General features: G+C 34.8%; 1 protein-coding gene and 1 long non-coding RNA gene across 2 annotated transcripts; one reads left to right on the plus strand and one right to left on the minus strand.

Moving 5' to 3' along the window:
- Window positions 1-229: 229 nt before the first annotated feature.
- Window positions 230-5,809, plus strand: LOC143374657 (uncharacterized). The gene is made up of 2 exons (XR_013086727.1): window positions 230-526; window positions 3,868-5,809. It is a non-coding gene; the product is annotated as an uncharacterized LOC143374657 (long non-coding RNA).
- On the minus strand, window positions 5,635-15,869 carry LOC143374655 (MD-2-related lipid-recognition protein). Its single transcript, XM_076822942.1, has 4 exons — window positions 15,710-15,869; window positions 7,611-7,736; window positions 6,214-6,383; window positions 5,635-5,811 (listed from the first exon to the last, which is right to left on the minus strand). The coding sequence occupies exons 1-4, from the start codon at window positions 15,807-15,809 to the stop codon at window positions 5,728-5,730; spliced, it is 480 nt and encodes a 159-aa protein (XP_076679057.1). The 5' UTR covers window positions 15,810-15,869; the 3' UTR covers window positions 5,635-5,727.
- Between the last annotated feature and the right edge of the window lie 1,252 nt (window positions 15,870-17,121).

Consider the following 17,121-nt stretch of genomic DNA (forward strand, 5'->3'; position numbering starts at 1 on the left):
CGTCTGTATATGTCTATGGTATAAACCCTTAAACACGTTCACTAGCAAACGTAAACGCGACGCGACCCGACACACCGATTCGGCCACAGCAACTATCGCTTAAATAGAGTCATTGCTGCCACGTAGCACAACAACACATTATCTATATGTATATTAAGTAAGAAAGCCATACCTGCATTGAAACTGAAGATATGATCAGATAAATCGTGCCGTAGAGCAACATCTAGTAACGAGTGTCTTTATGAAATAAATAGTCGCACAAGAAACAAAGTAACTTCCGCATAAAGACAAATATGAACAAAATGTTTTTTGAACTTTTTTATCTTGTTTCCTATACGGAGCGATGTATCGTGTTAAGGCGAAAACAACCGCACCTGAGAAAGATTATAAGGCTCAGCGCACGTATAAAAACACTGCATCGACATTATTTCTACATTCACGGAAAATATTGCGCCAGGAGCATACAAAGTCACCATGTCTCGTACCTTCCTAACTTTATTCTTCATCTTGGCAATTTCCTCTGCAGGTAAGTTGTTAAAACCAAATTATATTTTTCAACGTATGTTTCACAATCGCCGCAACTGGGGCTGCCATCCGTCTGGGTTTCCCCGGATTTGTCCTTTTTTTCTAGGGCGTCCGAGGGGATTTTCTATTGTGATCCGGGCTTTTCGATGCTGCTCGCTCAAGAAGTCATAAATACTTTACCTTTATTTCTTCATTGCGGTTACAGTCTATAATTTACAGAAATTTTTGGCTTGGTATATCGTACCTAATGTATGAAATAATTAAAAGTGTCCGGGTTTCAAGTGGAAATGTCCGGGGATTTAATGCTCTCTATCCTGGATTAATGATTTTAGAGATGGTGTTGTATACCAACGTCATTTAAATCTATATAAAGTATTAGTCAGCGCGTTAGTTTTCCAGATAGCAATAGTAAGCATCCTGAAGTCCTTCTTCTATGACCTTATCCGTACCCTATTACTCATCCTTGAACCTCGATCTCTATGCCTCATCCCTTAACGACCGTTAAACTCAGGACAACCCCCACTTTTCAGCTTACCGAAAACCGTACATATATATATATATTACACGCAATTCTTCCAGTCAGAAGCACTTGAGCACTTCAATCCGAATAGTCTGGACACGAGAATCTAGTTCTGAATCTATAATCTAGTATTTATCTGTAATCGTCTTAGTTTCCGTTATTTGTATAAAGTTATTTAATAAAATAAAAGTAATACGAAAAATACGGAATACAACAATGGCAGCGTATTGCCATGCAGCGGTAGAAGCATGCATTTCCAAGTTGCTTGGAAACTAAGATAGTAATTCAAATTTTAATCTATGATCCAGCAATTACAAGAAAAATTAAACACGTACTACGAGACGCTTTCATGTTCACCCATACATAATGGGTATTTTGTTTTACCCCGCGCAAAGCTGTTCCGTTTTGCCCCACATGAGGTAATTTAGTGAACGTTTAATGTTTACACTTCAGCGTCAGGTATAGCACTGGGTAGGACGTCAAAATATAGTGTAAGGACTAGAGAATCCAATGCTGTATTTCCCGTTATAAATTTTCTAAATCCAACTTAATAGAAATGAACGAAACTACACACAACACAATGTCATAAGTTCGACCCCGGAAATTTTTCCAACTCTGTCAATGAAAACGTAACGCGTGTACAGGTCTATGGTCGGCTTTGATATGATTTGTGGACCGTTTGGTGCCATGTCACTTGATACCAACTCATTCGCAGTTATTATTTTCGAAAAACATTGATGTTCCGTTTTGGCCATTTGTTACGTTTTACCCTACGTAAAGATGTATATTTAAATGACGCTATTTTACTTCGATTGCAATTCTGAGGCAGTATTGAGAGCACAGGATGCTTAGTTTAAGTAGGAATGTGGCAATGGGAGCACATTTTGGTGAAGGTCATCGTTTACAAATTGTCATGGTGATCATTTGTTCCTTTTCAAACGAAACCATAAGTAGGTACTATTAATATGTAACCAGTATTCAAGAAACTAAGGTCCTAATTCAAGGATAGCCAAATGATTTTTTTTTGAAGAATTTTTTTATAAATGTTTTTTGAGAAATTTTTTTTTGTTTGGTTTTATATACAATGGTTCATTGTAGATTTTTGCTGGATTGATTTTTTATTGGGTACAATCTTAGTTTGAGTTTATATTCTTATTATTTGGTTATACTGGTTTTTCTTATGATGGGTATTACTTTATATTCTATTGATGATAATGAAATTTGTTGTATTGGTTTAAATTTGTTTTTGGCTATAATTTTGTTTTTGGCTTTTAGTTCAATAAGATTTTTGATATTTTTTTTTTCGAAATTAGGTTAGTTGTGGTTTATGTTATTATTTTAAAGTGAGGATTGGGTTTATAAATACTCCTGCCTTACATATGGGTACCGGTTTTATGTATACTGGTAACGCGTACAAAATCGAAATATATAATTTAAAATGGTAATTACATGAAATGGAAGATGTCATTAAATTTATTATATTTTCGGATTTTTTCCGTAAAATCTCATGTGAAAATTGCCACCAGGAAGACAAACACATACGCATGTACAGGGTCATCCGTTAAAACTGCAACCTACGCGCGCGCGAGCGGGCGAAAATGGCAACACCGCCTCACGGACGCATTCCGCTACAACCATTCACCGACTCGGCGTTCGGAGGGTTGCCAGCGACCGCTGGACAGCAGTGATGCCCGAGCTTCGAAAATTTTAGGATGGTCTCTTTTAAATTAACGTCGCAAAGAGCTGTGCGGAATTTCCCGGCCCAGGTAAGTGAGCCGCGCGCTCCGCTTTTATGATCGGTTTACCACTCGCACCCCAGGTCACTGTAATGAGGTTTGAAAACAATGTCGACTAGTTTCGTACCCGTCTTAATTTAAAAAAAATTAGCTACGACAGGGTTGACCGCGGCGCTATACGCCACAATAAAGCCACAATAATGGCGCATCGTTCCAAAAAATGACATTAACGGAAGCCGGTATAGGCGTGGCGTTGAGTCGCTAAAAGGTTACAACATTCAGACACAAAAATTTTAGAAAAAAAATTCAAACAATTCAATCAAAGACACGTCCTATTAGGTTCCCGTTACGTCCGATCTATGCATGCACTGCATTAAGGATAAAATTATAAAAAAAGAAAACCAGAACAGTAGATTCTGAGGTTTGCAGAACTAATATATAATTCAATAAAAATTTAATTTCTCAATTTATGAAAGTAATGATACAGAAACTGCTAGCCTATTGTTTATCAACACCATGAATTTTAAAAAGAGCAGTAAATACAGTATTAAATAAACAGTGTGCGACAGATTTTCACAACAATTATGGTTAAAAAATTGATAAAAGAAAAATTAAGTAAACGGAAAATATGTTAAATAATCCATCCACTGAGAGGGAATAATTTTTCTTAATTTTGCGGCGCAAATTGCTTTCCGATAGCTTTTATACTTCAAAAGTTACACGTAAAAGGCCCCAAATTCTTCAATCCGGGCAGGGAATTTTCAAATAGCTCTTTGCGACGTTGATTTGAAAGAGACCATCCTAAAATTTTCGAAGCTCGGGCATCACTGCTGTCCACCGGTCGCTGGCAGCCCTCCGCACACCGGGCAGGTGAATGGTTGTAGTGGAATGCGTCCGTGAGGCGGTGTTGCCATTTTCCTCTGCTCGCGCACGCGTAGGTTGCAGGTTTAACGGATGACCCTGTACATACATATGTATGGATATGTATAATTTATCTGTTACAGTATACATACAATATTCTATATATTATTTAGTTTCATAAGCTAATAAATTATAAAATGGACTATGATTGGTAACATATTACAGGGATTTTGAGCCAAGAAATTGATTGTGAGGGGAATGAAGTGTGGACCCAATGTGATGGTCTTTGCCAACGGACTTGTGTTACTCCATCTCCTCCCTGCCCGAAGGTTCGCTTGCAAAATATATAAACTCTTTCCTTATTCAGTTGGTGATAATACTTTTTTTCATAGAATCACAATCGCCATACTTACCTTTTGGTTTAAATCCATACTTCATACATGTTACTACACATTGGATTTTTATATACAGTTTCTGATAAAAAGCTATTTGTATTTTAGATTTGCATACCCGGCTGCATATGTAGACCTGGTCACCTGAAAAATAGGAACGGGTTTTGTGTTCCTGAAAGTTGCTGCGATTGGGATGATTAATCGGCCTAATGACGCCTGAAACATCACCCCACTATATTACGCTTATTTAACATATGGATGGCATGAAGTAAAATAATTATATCCTCATATTCTGGAAATGATGTTTGAATAACACTCAATGTACTACTCAATAATAAATGAAAAGTAATATCAAAGCATATTTAATTAGTTTTTTTTTATTTTTGTGGCTGTGTTTTTGAGAGTTGGATATATTCTGGATGAGCCTTCGAATCCCTTTCAATCCTATTCCCTGGGCTCTTCCCAATTAGTGTGAATAGAATTAATTTTGAAAGACATTTTGTGGTAATAGTTTTTTTCTCAACATGAATGCTAATAAAGATGGTATAATGATCAGAACCCAAAATTTCATCACCAGTTTTTAATTCAAGTTTATCTGCTATGTTCATGGACGATACGATAAGATCAATATTCGACTTTCTATTTCTGTACAAATCTATGCGGGTGGATGAGTCTGGATCGTGAAGAAATAGAGTAAGTGTGCCTTATTTCGGCTCCTACCCAATAGTCAGCCTTTTCGGAAATAAATTTACTTAGAAATAAGAAATTAGGAATAAAATCTTATATATTTAAACGAAACAATGATCAGTGTACCCTCTCCTTCGAATGTGGGAAGTTTCATGCCTTTAGCGGTAAAAATATGAACTGCAGAAAGCTTTATTGTGTTGGCGATTGGATGGTTGGCGACTGGTGAGTCATTTTGAATTAATTTAGTACTATAGGCGACACTTGGAAATAGTGTATACCAACACTAATTCGAAGTTTTTTATGTTCAAAATTTGAATTCGCGATTAATAACATTCGAATGAACTTTTCGTGAAATTATAATTGCGTTTAAACTTAGGTTAGTAAGTATTTTTGAAGTGGCCGACTATTGGAATTCAAAATATAAAGAAAACCAATAGTCAGCCGCCCCGGCTGGCTACAGAATATTGTTAAGAAATCGCCAATTGGACTTTCTTTGTTTGGTAACCGTATTTACCAAACAAAGAAAGCTCACTTTCCTGAATCATCCGTTTTTATTGCTTTCCGCCAAAATTAATGTAAAACTATACCAGGAGTCATTTAAGAAGGAACCCGTTTCGCGCATGTAGAATGAGCTGATTGGCTCCGAAAAAGCGTTGGTGAGGGCACAGCCAATAGTGGCTTCTCCCCGCACCAATGAGCGTCAACCTGCGCAGAACCGCTCTAAACTCGTCGGTCGGCAGATTCCTTCTTAAATGACAGGGAGTATAGTAGTCGGTCGTCTAAAACACAAAACGGCTGACGACTAGACGATTGGTCTACTAGTCGACGGTTATATTCCAAAATATTTCTACCATATACTTTTCTTTAGAACTAAAAATGCAAACGAATCAACGAGCAATAGGAAAGACTTAGGTTAGGTTTTTATTGCGTTTATTCAATTAAGTTATTAAATCGCGAATTACAATTAATTAAGCGCCATGGGACGATGAATCACGCACAGTTAACATTATTTTACTATTTTAGTTTGAATCATAAAACAGCATTCCTGTCCCTGCTCGTTCCAGATTTTCCATTTGAGGTTATACATTCTCTGAAACAAGAACAATAAGGAAATACATAAAACAACTGGATATCTTATAAAATTCAATACTTTCCATATTTTTTTTTAATCAACAGAGCCGAAAATAATGTCAATACTGTGTGGAGCACACTATTATAAAACTTATGTCTTGTGTTCCTGTGATTTCCTTAAAGGGACTTGTATTTTAATAAAAGTTGTATATTTCAAAATTTTTAGAAATATGTCTACAATTGCAGATAATGAGGGGAAATATGAAACCATAAATTCGAACCAGTACTAAATGTAACTATTTTGATTATTCGAACACAGGGCTTTTTAAGAAGATTTTTTTACTTTTAAAGTTAAAGGTCACACACGACATCCTTTTCTTTTAATACCTATAAGAAATTATACTACAATTGATTTACTCACAATAGGATACTTTTTCAAAATTGTTATGTGCGCGGTGTAGGTGTTCCTTTGTCCTTCCACAAGTGGACACGTAGTTGTTAAGCAAGCGTCAGGGTCCATGCCCAAAAATGGAATGTCCATTACTTCACTTGCCCAAAAAACTCGACCCTGCATTTTGTCTGACGAGAATCCTGGAACATAATATTACATTTGTTACACAATTGCAGTACAGTATTTATAGGGTTGTAAGATGTATTTAAATATTTTGAATCACATAGAACTAATTGTTTTTCAACAATTCAATGAAAAATGTTGAATTAATTATTTATTTTTATAAATTCTAGGACCTTACCGGTGCTTCTAACACATTTACATAATATTGTTCCACCTGTAGGAGTTATAAAATTTCGGGAAATAGAAAATTTAAAAAAAAGTGGTTCTACTTTCGATATGTATGTTTGTATGTTAGTATGTATTATGTTCGACCACGAATTTCTCCGTAACTACTGGACCGATTTTCGTGAAACTTATTGCATTTAGTTTAGCTTCAATCAACTTAGGTCATGGAAAAACAATTATCAAAATCGGTTAAATTGTTTTTTAGGTACTTTTTTACGAGCAACTTTTTTTGTAGGCCTAACTATATATTTTTTCAAATAAATGTAGTTATATAACTTAAATAACTAAGAAGTAAAAAATAAAAAAATTAAAAGCGACTTCAACAAAATAAAATGCACCGAAAAGTAAAAAATAATTTTTTTCCTTATTTAATCTACAACTCTCAAATTTTTTATGTCGACGCCTCATCATTTTCACAGTGTAAGTGTGGCGTCGACTTAAAAAATTGGAGAGTCATTGATTAAATAAGGAAAAAATTTATTTTTTACTTTTTAGTGCATTTTTATTTTTTTGAAGTCGATTTTAATTTTTTTTATTGTGTATCTAATCCTTTGCAATATAGATTTTGAACGGTACATAATTTGAAATTAAAAAGTAAGATATTAATATGATAACTGGTAATGTATAATAATATTCGTGGCATAATAATAACTTAAGTATTCCAAAATTGTCTGTCTTGAAGTTCTTCCTCAAGTAAATTTTGAAAAATCCCTTTTCTACCAATTTTGCAATACAATGCACCAAGAAGAATATTATATAACTTTTACTTTTCCAATAATGAATAGAATTTATGAATATATTATGGTTTTGTTGCCTTAATTCTAATGTTACAATAAAGTTACAAGAAATCATTTCAGTATATACTAGTTTTCATTTAAAATATATACAAATAAATGTCAGAAAAGTGAGTGTCACATTATCAAAAATAAAATTATTACCAAAAGTATGTTTTTTTTTATGTATTTACTTCTTTGTTTAGCTTATATCGGAAGGTATATGTAACGTTATGTAAAACTCACCAGGTGTATAATCGTAAGTCAAATTTCCAGTAATGCCTCTCTTGAGTTTACATGGTTTTCCCTCTGCGGCCTCTTTACAGGGATCTAAGTTTACTTCATGTATAGTACAGTTGAATCGGGGAGTGGCTGAAAATGAAATAAATGCCTTTAAATTCAATTTTTACAATACATGATTAACTTACTTAAATATACTGATTTCGTCGGCGTTCAGTTATAAATTGATTTCAAATTAAGCTACTGTCTTATTAATTTATTGCACCAACATTTCTATCAAGAGAGTCCTTTCGTGGAAACTATAGTAGCAGCTTCTGGTTCGATTTACTATTATAATCTTGAACCAATACATCAGTTTAACCCTTCGTGGTCACACGGGGTGTACCCCGAAACCAGGCAATTTGTTTTTCTTCGCCAATATTTCTGTAAATTTTTGGACCTTAATATTGAAATTTAAAAATTTGGCGAATTTTAAACAAAAAATCGCTTTCTTCTGCAACTATTATTTTAACTACAAATTTCATCATATCAAAATTTACATTTCTAGGGAAACACTATTAGAGCATTATTGTATGCATATTGCGAATGGACAATTCTCACTCAAAAGTTGACAAAAGTAACTCAAAAATGACGCTGGATTCAATTTGTGATTGTAAGGAAGTGTGACCACGAAGGGTTAAGACAAATCAATGATTACTTTTATAGTGAAGTGAGAAATAAAATTTGAAGTTGCCACAAAGTCACCCCGCATTGAAGGTCACTTAATGTTAACTTTGTGACAGTATCTTTTACAGTATGGGTCACAAAGGAAAATAAAGAAGTACAAGTAAAATAGTAAGTAAAATAACTCTCGCTTACGATATGACATGAACTTTGCGCTTACTATTAATACATTTGCTACCATTTATCTTAAATCCTCCCTTATCCCCCATTATCCCCCCGTGTACCCCCTTACTCTACATTCTGGTAGAATTCTGAGATTAAATGCAACGTGGTTTGGATCGGGCAAACAGTTTTCCCGTATTTTTTATGAAAATTTTAAGACAAGTGTTATACATATATGTAACAATTTTTTTTTTAAATTCAGTATTTCCCTGATGTTTATTTTGTTGACAGCTGTCCAATAAAAAGGGATGCAGTGACTAGTGAGGATACTTCATTAGTTATTCAATTATTTGCAACTGACTTCTGTAAAAAGCATCGCGATAATTGCAGGTACTGTTAATTTTAAGGAACGCTGACATTTTTCACATGTCTTATTTCATTGTTATGGAATGTACACCTCTTGGATCCATGGTCACCCGTGAACGTTCACGAGTGCCAGCAGCTACAGTCGAATCGGAAAGTAAGTTGACACTCTTTAAAATCGCATAACTTTTTTAAAATTGGTCCAAACGACTTGAGGTTTTTTTTTGAAGCTAAGGTGAATGTCCCAATTTCTGCACATATCCCCATTTCTGCTCATTTCGTATTTTTCTTATTATTATGTAAGTTACGTTTGTACTATAGTTGCAACAAAATAAGTCTAAATTATTTAAACATTTACGCGAGTGTTGCACGAGCTTGGGGCAACACATACATTGCTATTTTTCGTGAGCAGAAATAAGGGCATTTACAGCATTATATATTTAACTACAATGGTATCGGCGCACTGGATCGGTCAGATTAAAACAATTATTATTTTAATAAATTAAAATGAGATTTTAATAAATTACAATAATATTTTAATAAATTAAAATGATATTTTCATAAATTAAAATGATATTTTAATCAATTAAAATAATATTTTAATAAATTAAAATAATATATCAAAGCTACTTTGCAATTAATTAATTATATATATTAGTTTCCGACGTTTCGATCTTGGTTTAGATCATCTTCAAGGAAAGTTAAAAACATATATAAAATACTGCGTATGCAATTGAAAATAAGTCACCGTGCTCTAGCACAACGTGTTACTTATTTTCAATAGCATACGCAGTATTTTATATATGTTTTTAACTTTCCTTGAAGATGATCTAAACCAAGATCGAAACGTCGGAAACTAATATATATAAATAATTAATTGCAAAATAGCTTTGATGTATTATTTTAATTTATTAAAATAATAATTGTTTTAATCTGACCGATCCAGTGCGCCGATACCATTGTAGTTAAGTTTTACGGTCGAAATTAAGTTTATTTATAATTCATTATATATTTAATTACAAATTCCTAATAGTTAAACATCTTGAAATATCTTTCTTAAATAGCTTTTGAATTGGTTAATTTATTATTAAAGAATTAATCAATTACTCTGCAAATTTTTATCACAAACAAATTTTTTACACCTTCTTTATGGCGAGTTACCTCTTAAATGAGCAGAAATTGGGACATTCACCTTAGCGGAATTAGTTTTCTAGGTGACGTGTTTCGTCGTTTTCAAAAAAAATTGCAACTGGTCGGAATAGCGATGAAAATAGTGAAGGTCGTTTTTTCAAAATTTTTTCTGAGCTTGTAATGAAAATTCAAAAAACCCGTTTGTATATTGAAGTAAAGTGTAAGCATGTAAGTTGTATACATGCTGAAAATTTCATCTAAATCGGTTAACGTTGCTCTGAGTTACGCACGTTTAAAGATCGCAGACTAAGGGCGAAAATCACTAATTTCGGGAATTTCCCGATTTTCGCCCTTATTCTGCGATCTTTAAGCGTTTATAGCTCAGAGCAACGTCAACCGATTTAGATGAAATTTTCAGCATGTATACAACTTACTTAAATCTACAAACGGGTTTTTTGAATTTTCATTACAGGCTCAGAAAAAAATTTGGAAAAAACGACCTTCACTATTTTCATCGCTATTCCGACCAGTTTTAATTTTTTTTTTCAAAACGACGAAACACGTCACCTAAAAACTAATTCCGCTAGCACCTAAAAAAACTCAAGTCATTTGGACCAATTTTAAAAAAGTTATGCGATTTTAAAGATTGTCAACTTACTTTCCGATGCGACTATATACAGGGTGTCCCACTAAGGAGTGGACAGCGCGATATCTCTTAAAGTATTGTCGATAAAAATATAAAAAAAATATGGAATTGCATGGTTCGAGGGGGCCCATTTATTAGCGCGAACGAATTTTGTTTTCGATTATTATTTTAAAAGATACGATGGTCAAGTTCGGTTTTTCAAATGGAACTATTTTTTTTGAAGACCTGAGTTGATAGTGCGTTCCAAGACAAATTCAATAAGCTTTAATGTATACACTTTATTTCCACTGGTTTTTAAGATATTGCGCTTGCAAATTTACTGATTTTCACTGGAAGAAAACCCTCTGGAATAGGAAGGACCGGGGTCGGTCTTACTGGCGCTACGGGTGGCATTGCCTGTTGAAACTGATACCTACCTGCCAAAGGTCTACGACAGGGTTCGCAGGCCCAAAAGCTGGACAATTCTTTTCCGTCAGAAATGCTACTTAGGTAGGTACATCTGCGGTATCGAGAAGCGCATCGTTACTTTTATTTCGCACTTGCTTCTACGCTCGGATGGCCGGTTCTTTTGGGAGGGATGCAAGTTGGATTGGTTAGGTTAGGAGGAGTGAAAGTTGCTAGACTAAATTTCAACCATAGGGAGCAGATTGTGTCAAAAGAAAAGAATTGTCCAGCCTTTGGGCCTGCCATTTCTGGCGTAGACCTTTGGCAGGTAAGTATCCATTTCAACAGGCAGTGCCACCCGTGGCGGCAGTAAGACCGCCCCCGGTTTTTGCCATTCCAGAGGGGTTTCTTGCAGTGAAAATCAGTAAATTTGCAAGCGCAATATCTTAAAAACCAGTGGAAATAAAGTGTATACATTAAAGCTTATTGAATTTGTCTTGGAACGCACTATCAACTCAGGTCTTCAAAAAAAATAGTTCCATTTGAAAAACCGAACTTGACCATCGTATCTTTTAAAATAATAATCGAAAACAAAATTCGTTCGCGCTAATAAATGGGCCCCCACGAACCATGCAATTCCCTATTTTTTTTATATTTTTATCGACAATACTTTAAGAGATATCGCGCTGTCCACTCCTTAGTGGGACACCCTGTAGTGATGGGACTGATACGATACCTACTTACATATTGATGATACTCGAGCAATTCAGTCCCTAAGTACTCAGTGGAAAGTATGGAAAGTACCAATTCTACGGCAACCAAGTAGGTATCGATACCATGAACAATAGAATCGAATTTTTCAAGTACTTTATGAATACAGGAATACCTACATAAATTTAGGAACTCAATAAACTTTGGAATTCAATACCTATCGTAATTCTTGAATCTTAATTTACTTATATAATAATTATCGATACTTTCATACAAGTATCGAATGAGTATCGATATTTTTTGTTATCCACGTGTCCGATCCTACTTTATACTGGATCAAAATTTGTAGACTGGTATCGATAGTATCGATGCGGTATCAGTCTCAACGCTACATATATAGGTAACACAAGTTTTGTATACATCATGACAAAATTGGATCAATGTTAGTTGTACGATTACATAAGTACTTTTAATAAAATATTAACATCAGTCAGCGTTAGTAAAAACTGTGAAATGATAACCCTTATTAATTAAATAGTATAACAATAAAATATTAGCATAGCCAGTGTTAGTAAAAACTGTGAAATGATAACCCTTATTAATTAAATAGTAAAGTAATAAAATATTAGCATAGTCAGTGTTAGTAAAAACTGTGAAATGATAACCCTTATTACTTATTTAAAAACGGAAACTGTCATTAAAATGAAATACAAAATAAATTTCTATTAATAAACATTTTCCGAATTTTATATATTTCAAAATGTTTAGTCAGTCATATGTTTCCCGGTAAAGGAATTAAATTATATGTAGGATGATATAGCATCGTCTCATACGAACGGGTGAATAACATACCTACTATCTACACTGCAAGTTTATCACAGAAGACGTCACTCGTCAGCACCACAAACACTTTATCTATGAAAACTACATAATTAATCTTGCAGAATTGATTCATAGTTTCTTGGTTCATAATAAGGAAAGTTTTAATTCCTCTTACAGGACAGGGTTCGGTTCTTTTGTAATTTTTAAATACATACAACTTTAATGTTGTTTTATGTAACAGGACGTTGTAACTAATCACCTCATGAATTTATAAATATATATATATATATATATATATATATATATAAATGCCATATCTGTATATACTTACAATTTTTATAAATTAACAACGTTAATTAACGTTAATTATATATATCATTTTTATAAATTAACAACGTTAATTAACGTTAATTAACGCTGTTAATTTATAAAAATTGTAAGTATCACGGAGTATTTATACGGTGGAACATTTAACAATTTCCAATCTGTACAGAAGCTATATTATCACTCCTCTAGCATAACTTCAAAATTATTTCACTTCGTAAATCACAGATATGGCAAATTCTAAGAAACCGATTGCAAGTTAGAAGGTATGATCGGTATGATAACACTTAAAATTTTTTAATATACAGGGTGTCCCACTAAGGAGTGGACAGCGCGATATCTCTTAAAGTATTGTCGATAAAAATATAAAAAAAATAGGGAATTGCATGGTTCGAGGGGGCCCATTTATTAGCGCGAACGAATTTTGTTTTCGATTATTATTTTAAAAGATACGATGGTCAAGTTCGGTTTTTCAAATGGAACTATTTTTTTTTGAAGACCTGAGTTGATAGTGCGTTCCAAGACAAATTCAATAAGCTTTAATGTATACACTTTATTTACACTGGTTTTTAAGATATTGCGCTTGCAAAATTACTGATTTTCACTGGAAGAAAACCCTCTGGAATAGGAAGGACCGGGGTCGGTCTTACTGGCGCTACGGGTGGCATTGCCTGTTGAAACTGATACCTACCTGCCAAAGGTCTACGACAGGGTTCGCAGGCCCAAAAGCTGGACAATTCTTTTCCGTCAGAAATGCTACTTAGGTAGGTACATCTGCGGTATCGAGAAGCGCATCGTTACTTTTATTTCGCACTTGCTTCTACGCTCGGATGGCCAGTTCTTTTGGGAGGGATGCAAGTTGGATTGGTTAGGTTAGGAGGAGTGAAAGTTGCTAGACTAAATTTCAACCATAGGGAGCAGATTGTGTCAAAAGAAAAGAATTGTCCAGCCTTTGGGCCTGCCATTTCTGGCGTAGACCTTTGGCAGGTAAGTATCCATTTCAACAGGCAGTGCCACCCGTGGCGCCAGTAAGACCGCCCCCGGTTTTTGCCATTTCAGAGGGGTTTCTTGCAGTGAAAATCAGTAAATTTGCAAGCGCAATATCTTAAAAACCAGTGGACATAAAGTGTATACATTAAAGCTTATTGAATTTGTCTTGGAACGCACTATGAACTCAGGTCTTCAAAAAAAATAGTTCCATTTGAAAAACCGAACTTGACCATCGTATCTTTTAAAATAATAATCGAAAACAAAATTCGTTCGCGCTAATAAATGGGCCCCCTCGAACCATGCAATTCCCTATTTTTTTTATATTTTTATCGACAATACTTTAAGAGATATCGCGCTGTCCACTCCTTAGTGGGACACCCTGTATATAAAGCCTATATCATCGCTCTTCCAAAATTACTTCGTTTTTTTTGGGGGGGGGGCGAAATGCAGGGACATGAAAGGTGAAAAATATCTTAAGGGAACATTACAGCAAGTGTTGTGAAGTTCGTGTTTTAAGTGGACATTTCCTGAAGTGGCTAATTATTTTGCAATAATTTAATAAATATGTATATTGATACAAAGATTTCTGTATACGAGAGGTAACCTAGCAGTAAACTTAATTTCTATTTATTTTTGAATAATATAAGCTTAATCTTCAACGATAAAATCGCTGTTTCTGTTAATGCACTTGTCTACGCAGTAAAAGTCCACGAAAATAATCCCTGGAAGCACATTTGGAAACCACTTGTTATATCCTCCCCTTGGGCAGCAAACAAAAATCGCGTTGTAATCAGGAGGAAATTCCCTATATATTCGCAAAGTTTCAGAATTTTTTGAACTCCCGAGCTCGGGATCTTCCCTTGTAAGTAACACTGATTTAAAATTTATCTCATTCATTGCTGCACAGACGTGTAACTTATAACTGAATTCAGTTAAAATGTTAAGTGCTTTCATTTAGAAAACGCTTCCAAATACCAAAATGATTTATGTCAAAGTAATTAGAAACTGGACTCAGCAATCGCGTAATTACTATTTAATTTCACACGAATTTAATCTTGCAGGTACTTCCCTTACGGGGGTACGTAACAATGTAAAAGATTTTGATTTTTTTCAAATTTTGGTCAACTCTCAACTCTCGCTACAAACCTCACTAACAAGCGAAGATCTCAAAGTGAAAAAATTCAAAAACTTCTAAAACTTTGTGGAAATGTAGGGGATTTCCTCCTGATCACAACGCAACTTTTTTTTGCTTCCCAAATCCACTAGAGGGGGGTGAAATTAACCCCTGAAAATCCGACTATTTTCCGATTTTACGTTATAACTCCCGAACTGTAAGAGACAGAAAAAAGGTTTCAAGACAAAAGTTACTTCTTTTAATTAGATCTAACATTTGGTAAAAAAATATTTTACAATTCGCGAGTTATAACACAAATTCGGAAAATAACCGGATTTTTCAGGGGTCAATTTCACCCTATTACAGTGAATTTGGGCAGCAAACAAAAATCGCGTTGTAATCGGGAGAAAATCCCCTACATATTCGCAAAGTTTCAGAATTTTTAAATTTCCGGGTTCGGGATGTTCCCTTGTAAGCCAACTTTCCTTTCCAAACTACATCCTTGAAAATGAAATCTAATACTACTCAATCAACAAACACTTCTTCCTACACGCTTCGTGTATCGAGAGCACAAGTATCACATCTAACCGAAAGGTGGAATTCTGCAAGTGGTGAAGACTCGTGTAAATTCGTAAATAAATTCCGAAAAGCATCCCTGTGGCCCTCAAAGAACCGTCTCGTCACGAGAATTTTGTTCCCACTGCTTCAGTGACTTTCTAGTGATCCACTGATTCTCAAAGTTTTTTTTTTCTCGCCGATCATGTCTCAAGCAATCGAAGATCGATCGATACTCACAGTCAGGATAAGGACACGGTCGCCATGGCACCTGTTCCGCGTAGATCATGGACAGGGCTGCGAGCAGGAAGGCGAAGAGGAGCTTACTTTTTCGGTTCATCCTCGGTGGATGGTCGTTGCGGAATGAGGAGAAGACTTGGCTCTCTGGCCAGAAGGCAAACTATGTACGACCAACAGGAGGGCATAGAGCGGGGCCATAAGTCAATTGAGATTGTGTCTTAACAGCGAGAGATCTGTATACGTCACTTCAGGGAATTGTGCTGGAGCTCTACATTCGTATCTACTAAGTTCTCCTATAAGACTATGTATTTTCACGTGTTCAAAAACGAATCAATCAGATGCGGAAGAATACAATTAAAGGATAATCTGCAGGGTGTCTCCTACGTGAAAAATAGTTAAACATGTGGAATAATACTTTTTGGGGATTTGGGGATTCTTTTCCGGAAAAGATGATATTTAATGTTTGGGCTTGATCAAGAATTAGGAATACATATAATACAATGCGGTGTATAACTTTAGCAACACCTAGATTTTCAAATGATTCGGACTTTTCAATCATACAGGCTGCAAGGGCATGATAAACAATGGGTTAAGGGGTCATGCCTAGTTGGCAGATGAGAAAGAACGTCATCTTCGGGAATTTTTTGTGAAAAATGTGATGTATGTTTCTTAGAACTGTTTCCTTATTTTAGAAGTACCTATATTCAGCAACCCGCAGGAATTTTGTTATGGGAAAATATTAAATAACGAAGGAATAACAGCCACTATCGCGGAAGCTGGTTTTATAATGGCGCTGCGCGGTGAGCACAATTTCTCCGAACCGGATCATATGAAATCAGAACGTGAAATAGATTCTTTTAATATATGAGTTTATCTGGTTCTTGAAAGAAGGATTTAAAAAAAAAATGTTTTCAGAGAAAATGGCGGCCGTTTAACGCAAAATCATGATTTTTCGATGTCTGAATCGTTTTTTGAAAATTAAAAATAGAGTTTTTGTCAGAAACAAAAATCCTTCTTTCACGAACTAGATAAACTCATATACTAACAGAATCTTCTTCACTTTTCGATGTCAGATGATCCGGCTCGGAGAAATCGTGCTCACCGAAAAAAAATAGCTCCCGGAAGAGTGGCTGTTATTCGTTCATTTTTTAATATTTCCGTATAACAAAATTACTGAGAGTTGCTGAATATATGTACTTTTAAAATAAGTAAATAGTTGTAAAAAATATACATTAGATTTTCCACAAAAAATTCCTGAAAATCACGTTTTTTTCGCCTGCCAACTAGGCATGACCCCCTAAGGGGCATTCTACTCTCTCAGCCGAAAAATCAGCCACTTTTCGGTGATGGTTTTTATAATGAAATAAACACTTAACGTTTTCGAATTTCTGGGGTTATATTCTACCACTCTT

This window comes from Andrena cerasifolii, chromosome 11, assembly GCF_050908995.1.
Source record: "Andrena cerasifolii isolate SP2316 chromosome 11, iyAndCera1_principal, whole genome shotgun sequence".
NCBI lineage: Eukaryota > Metazoa > Arthropoda > Insecta > Hymenoptera > Andrenidae > Andrena > Andrena cerasifolii.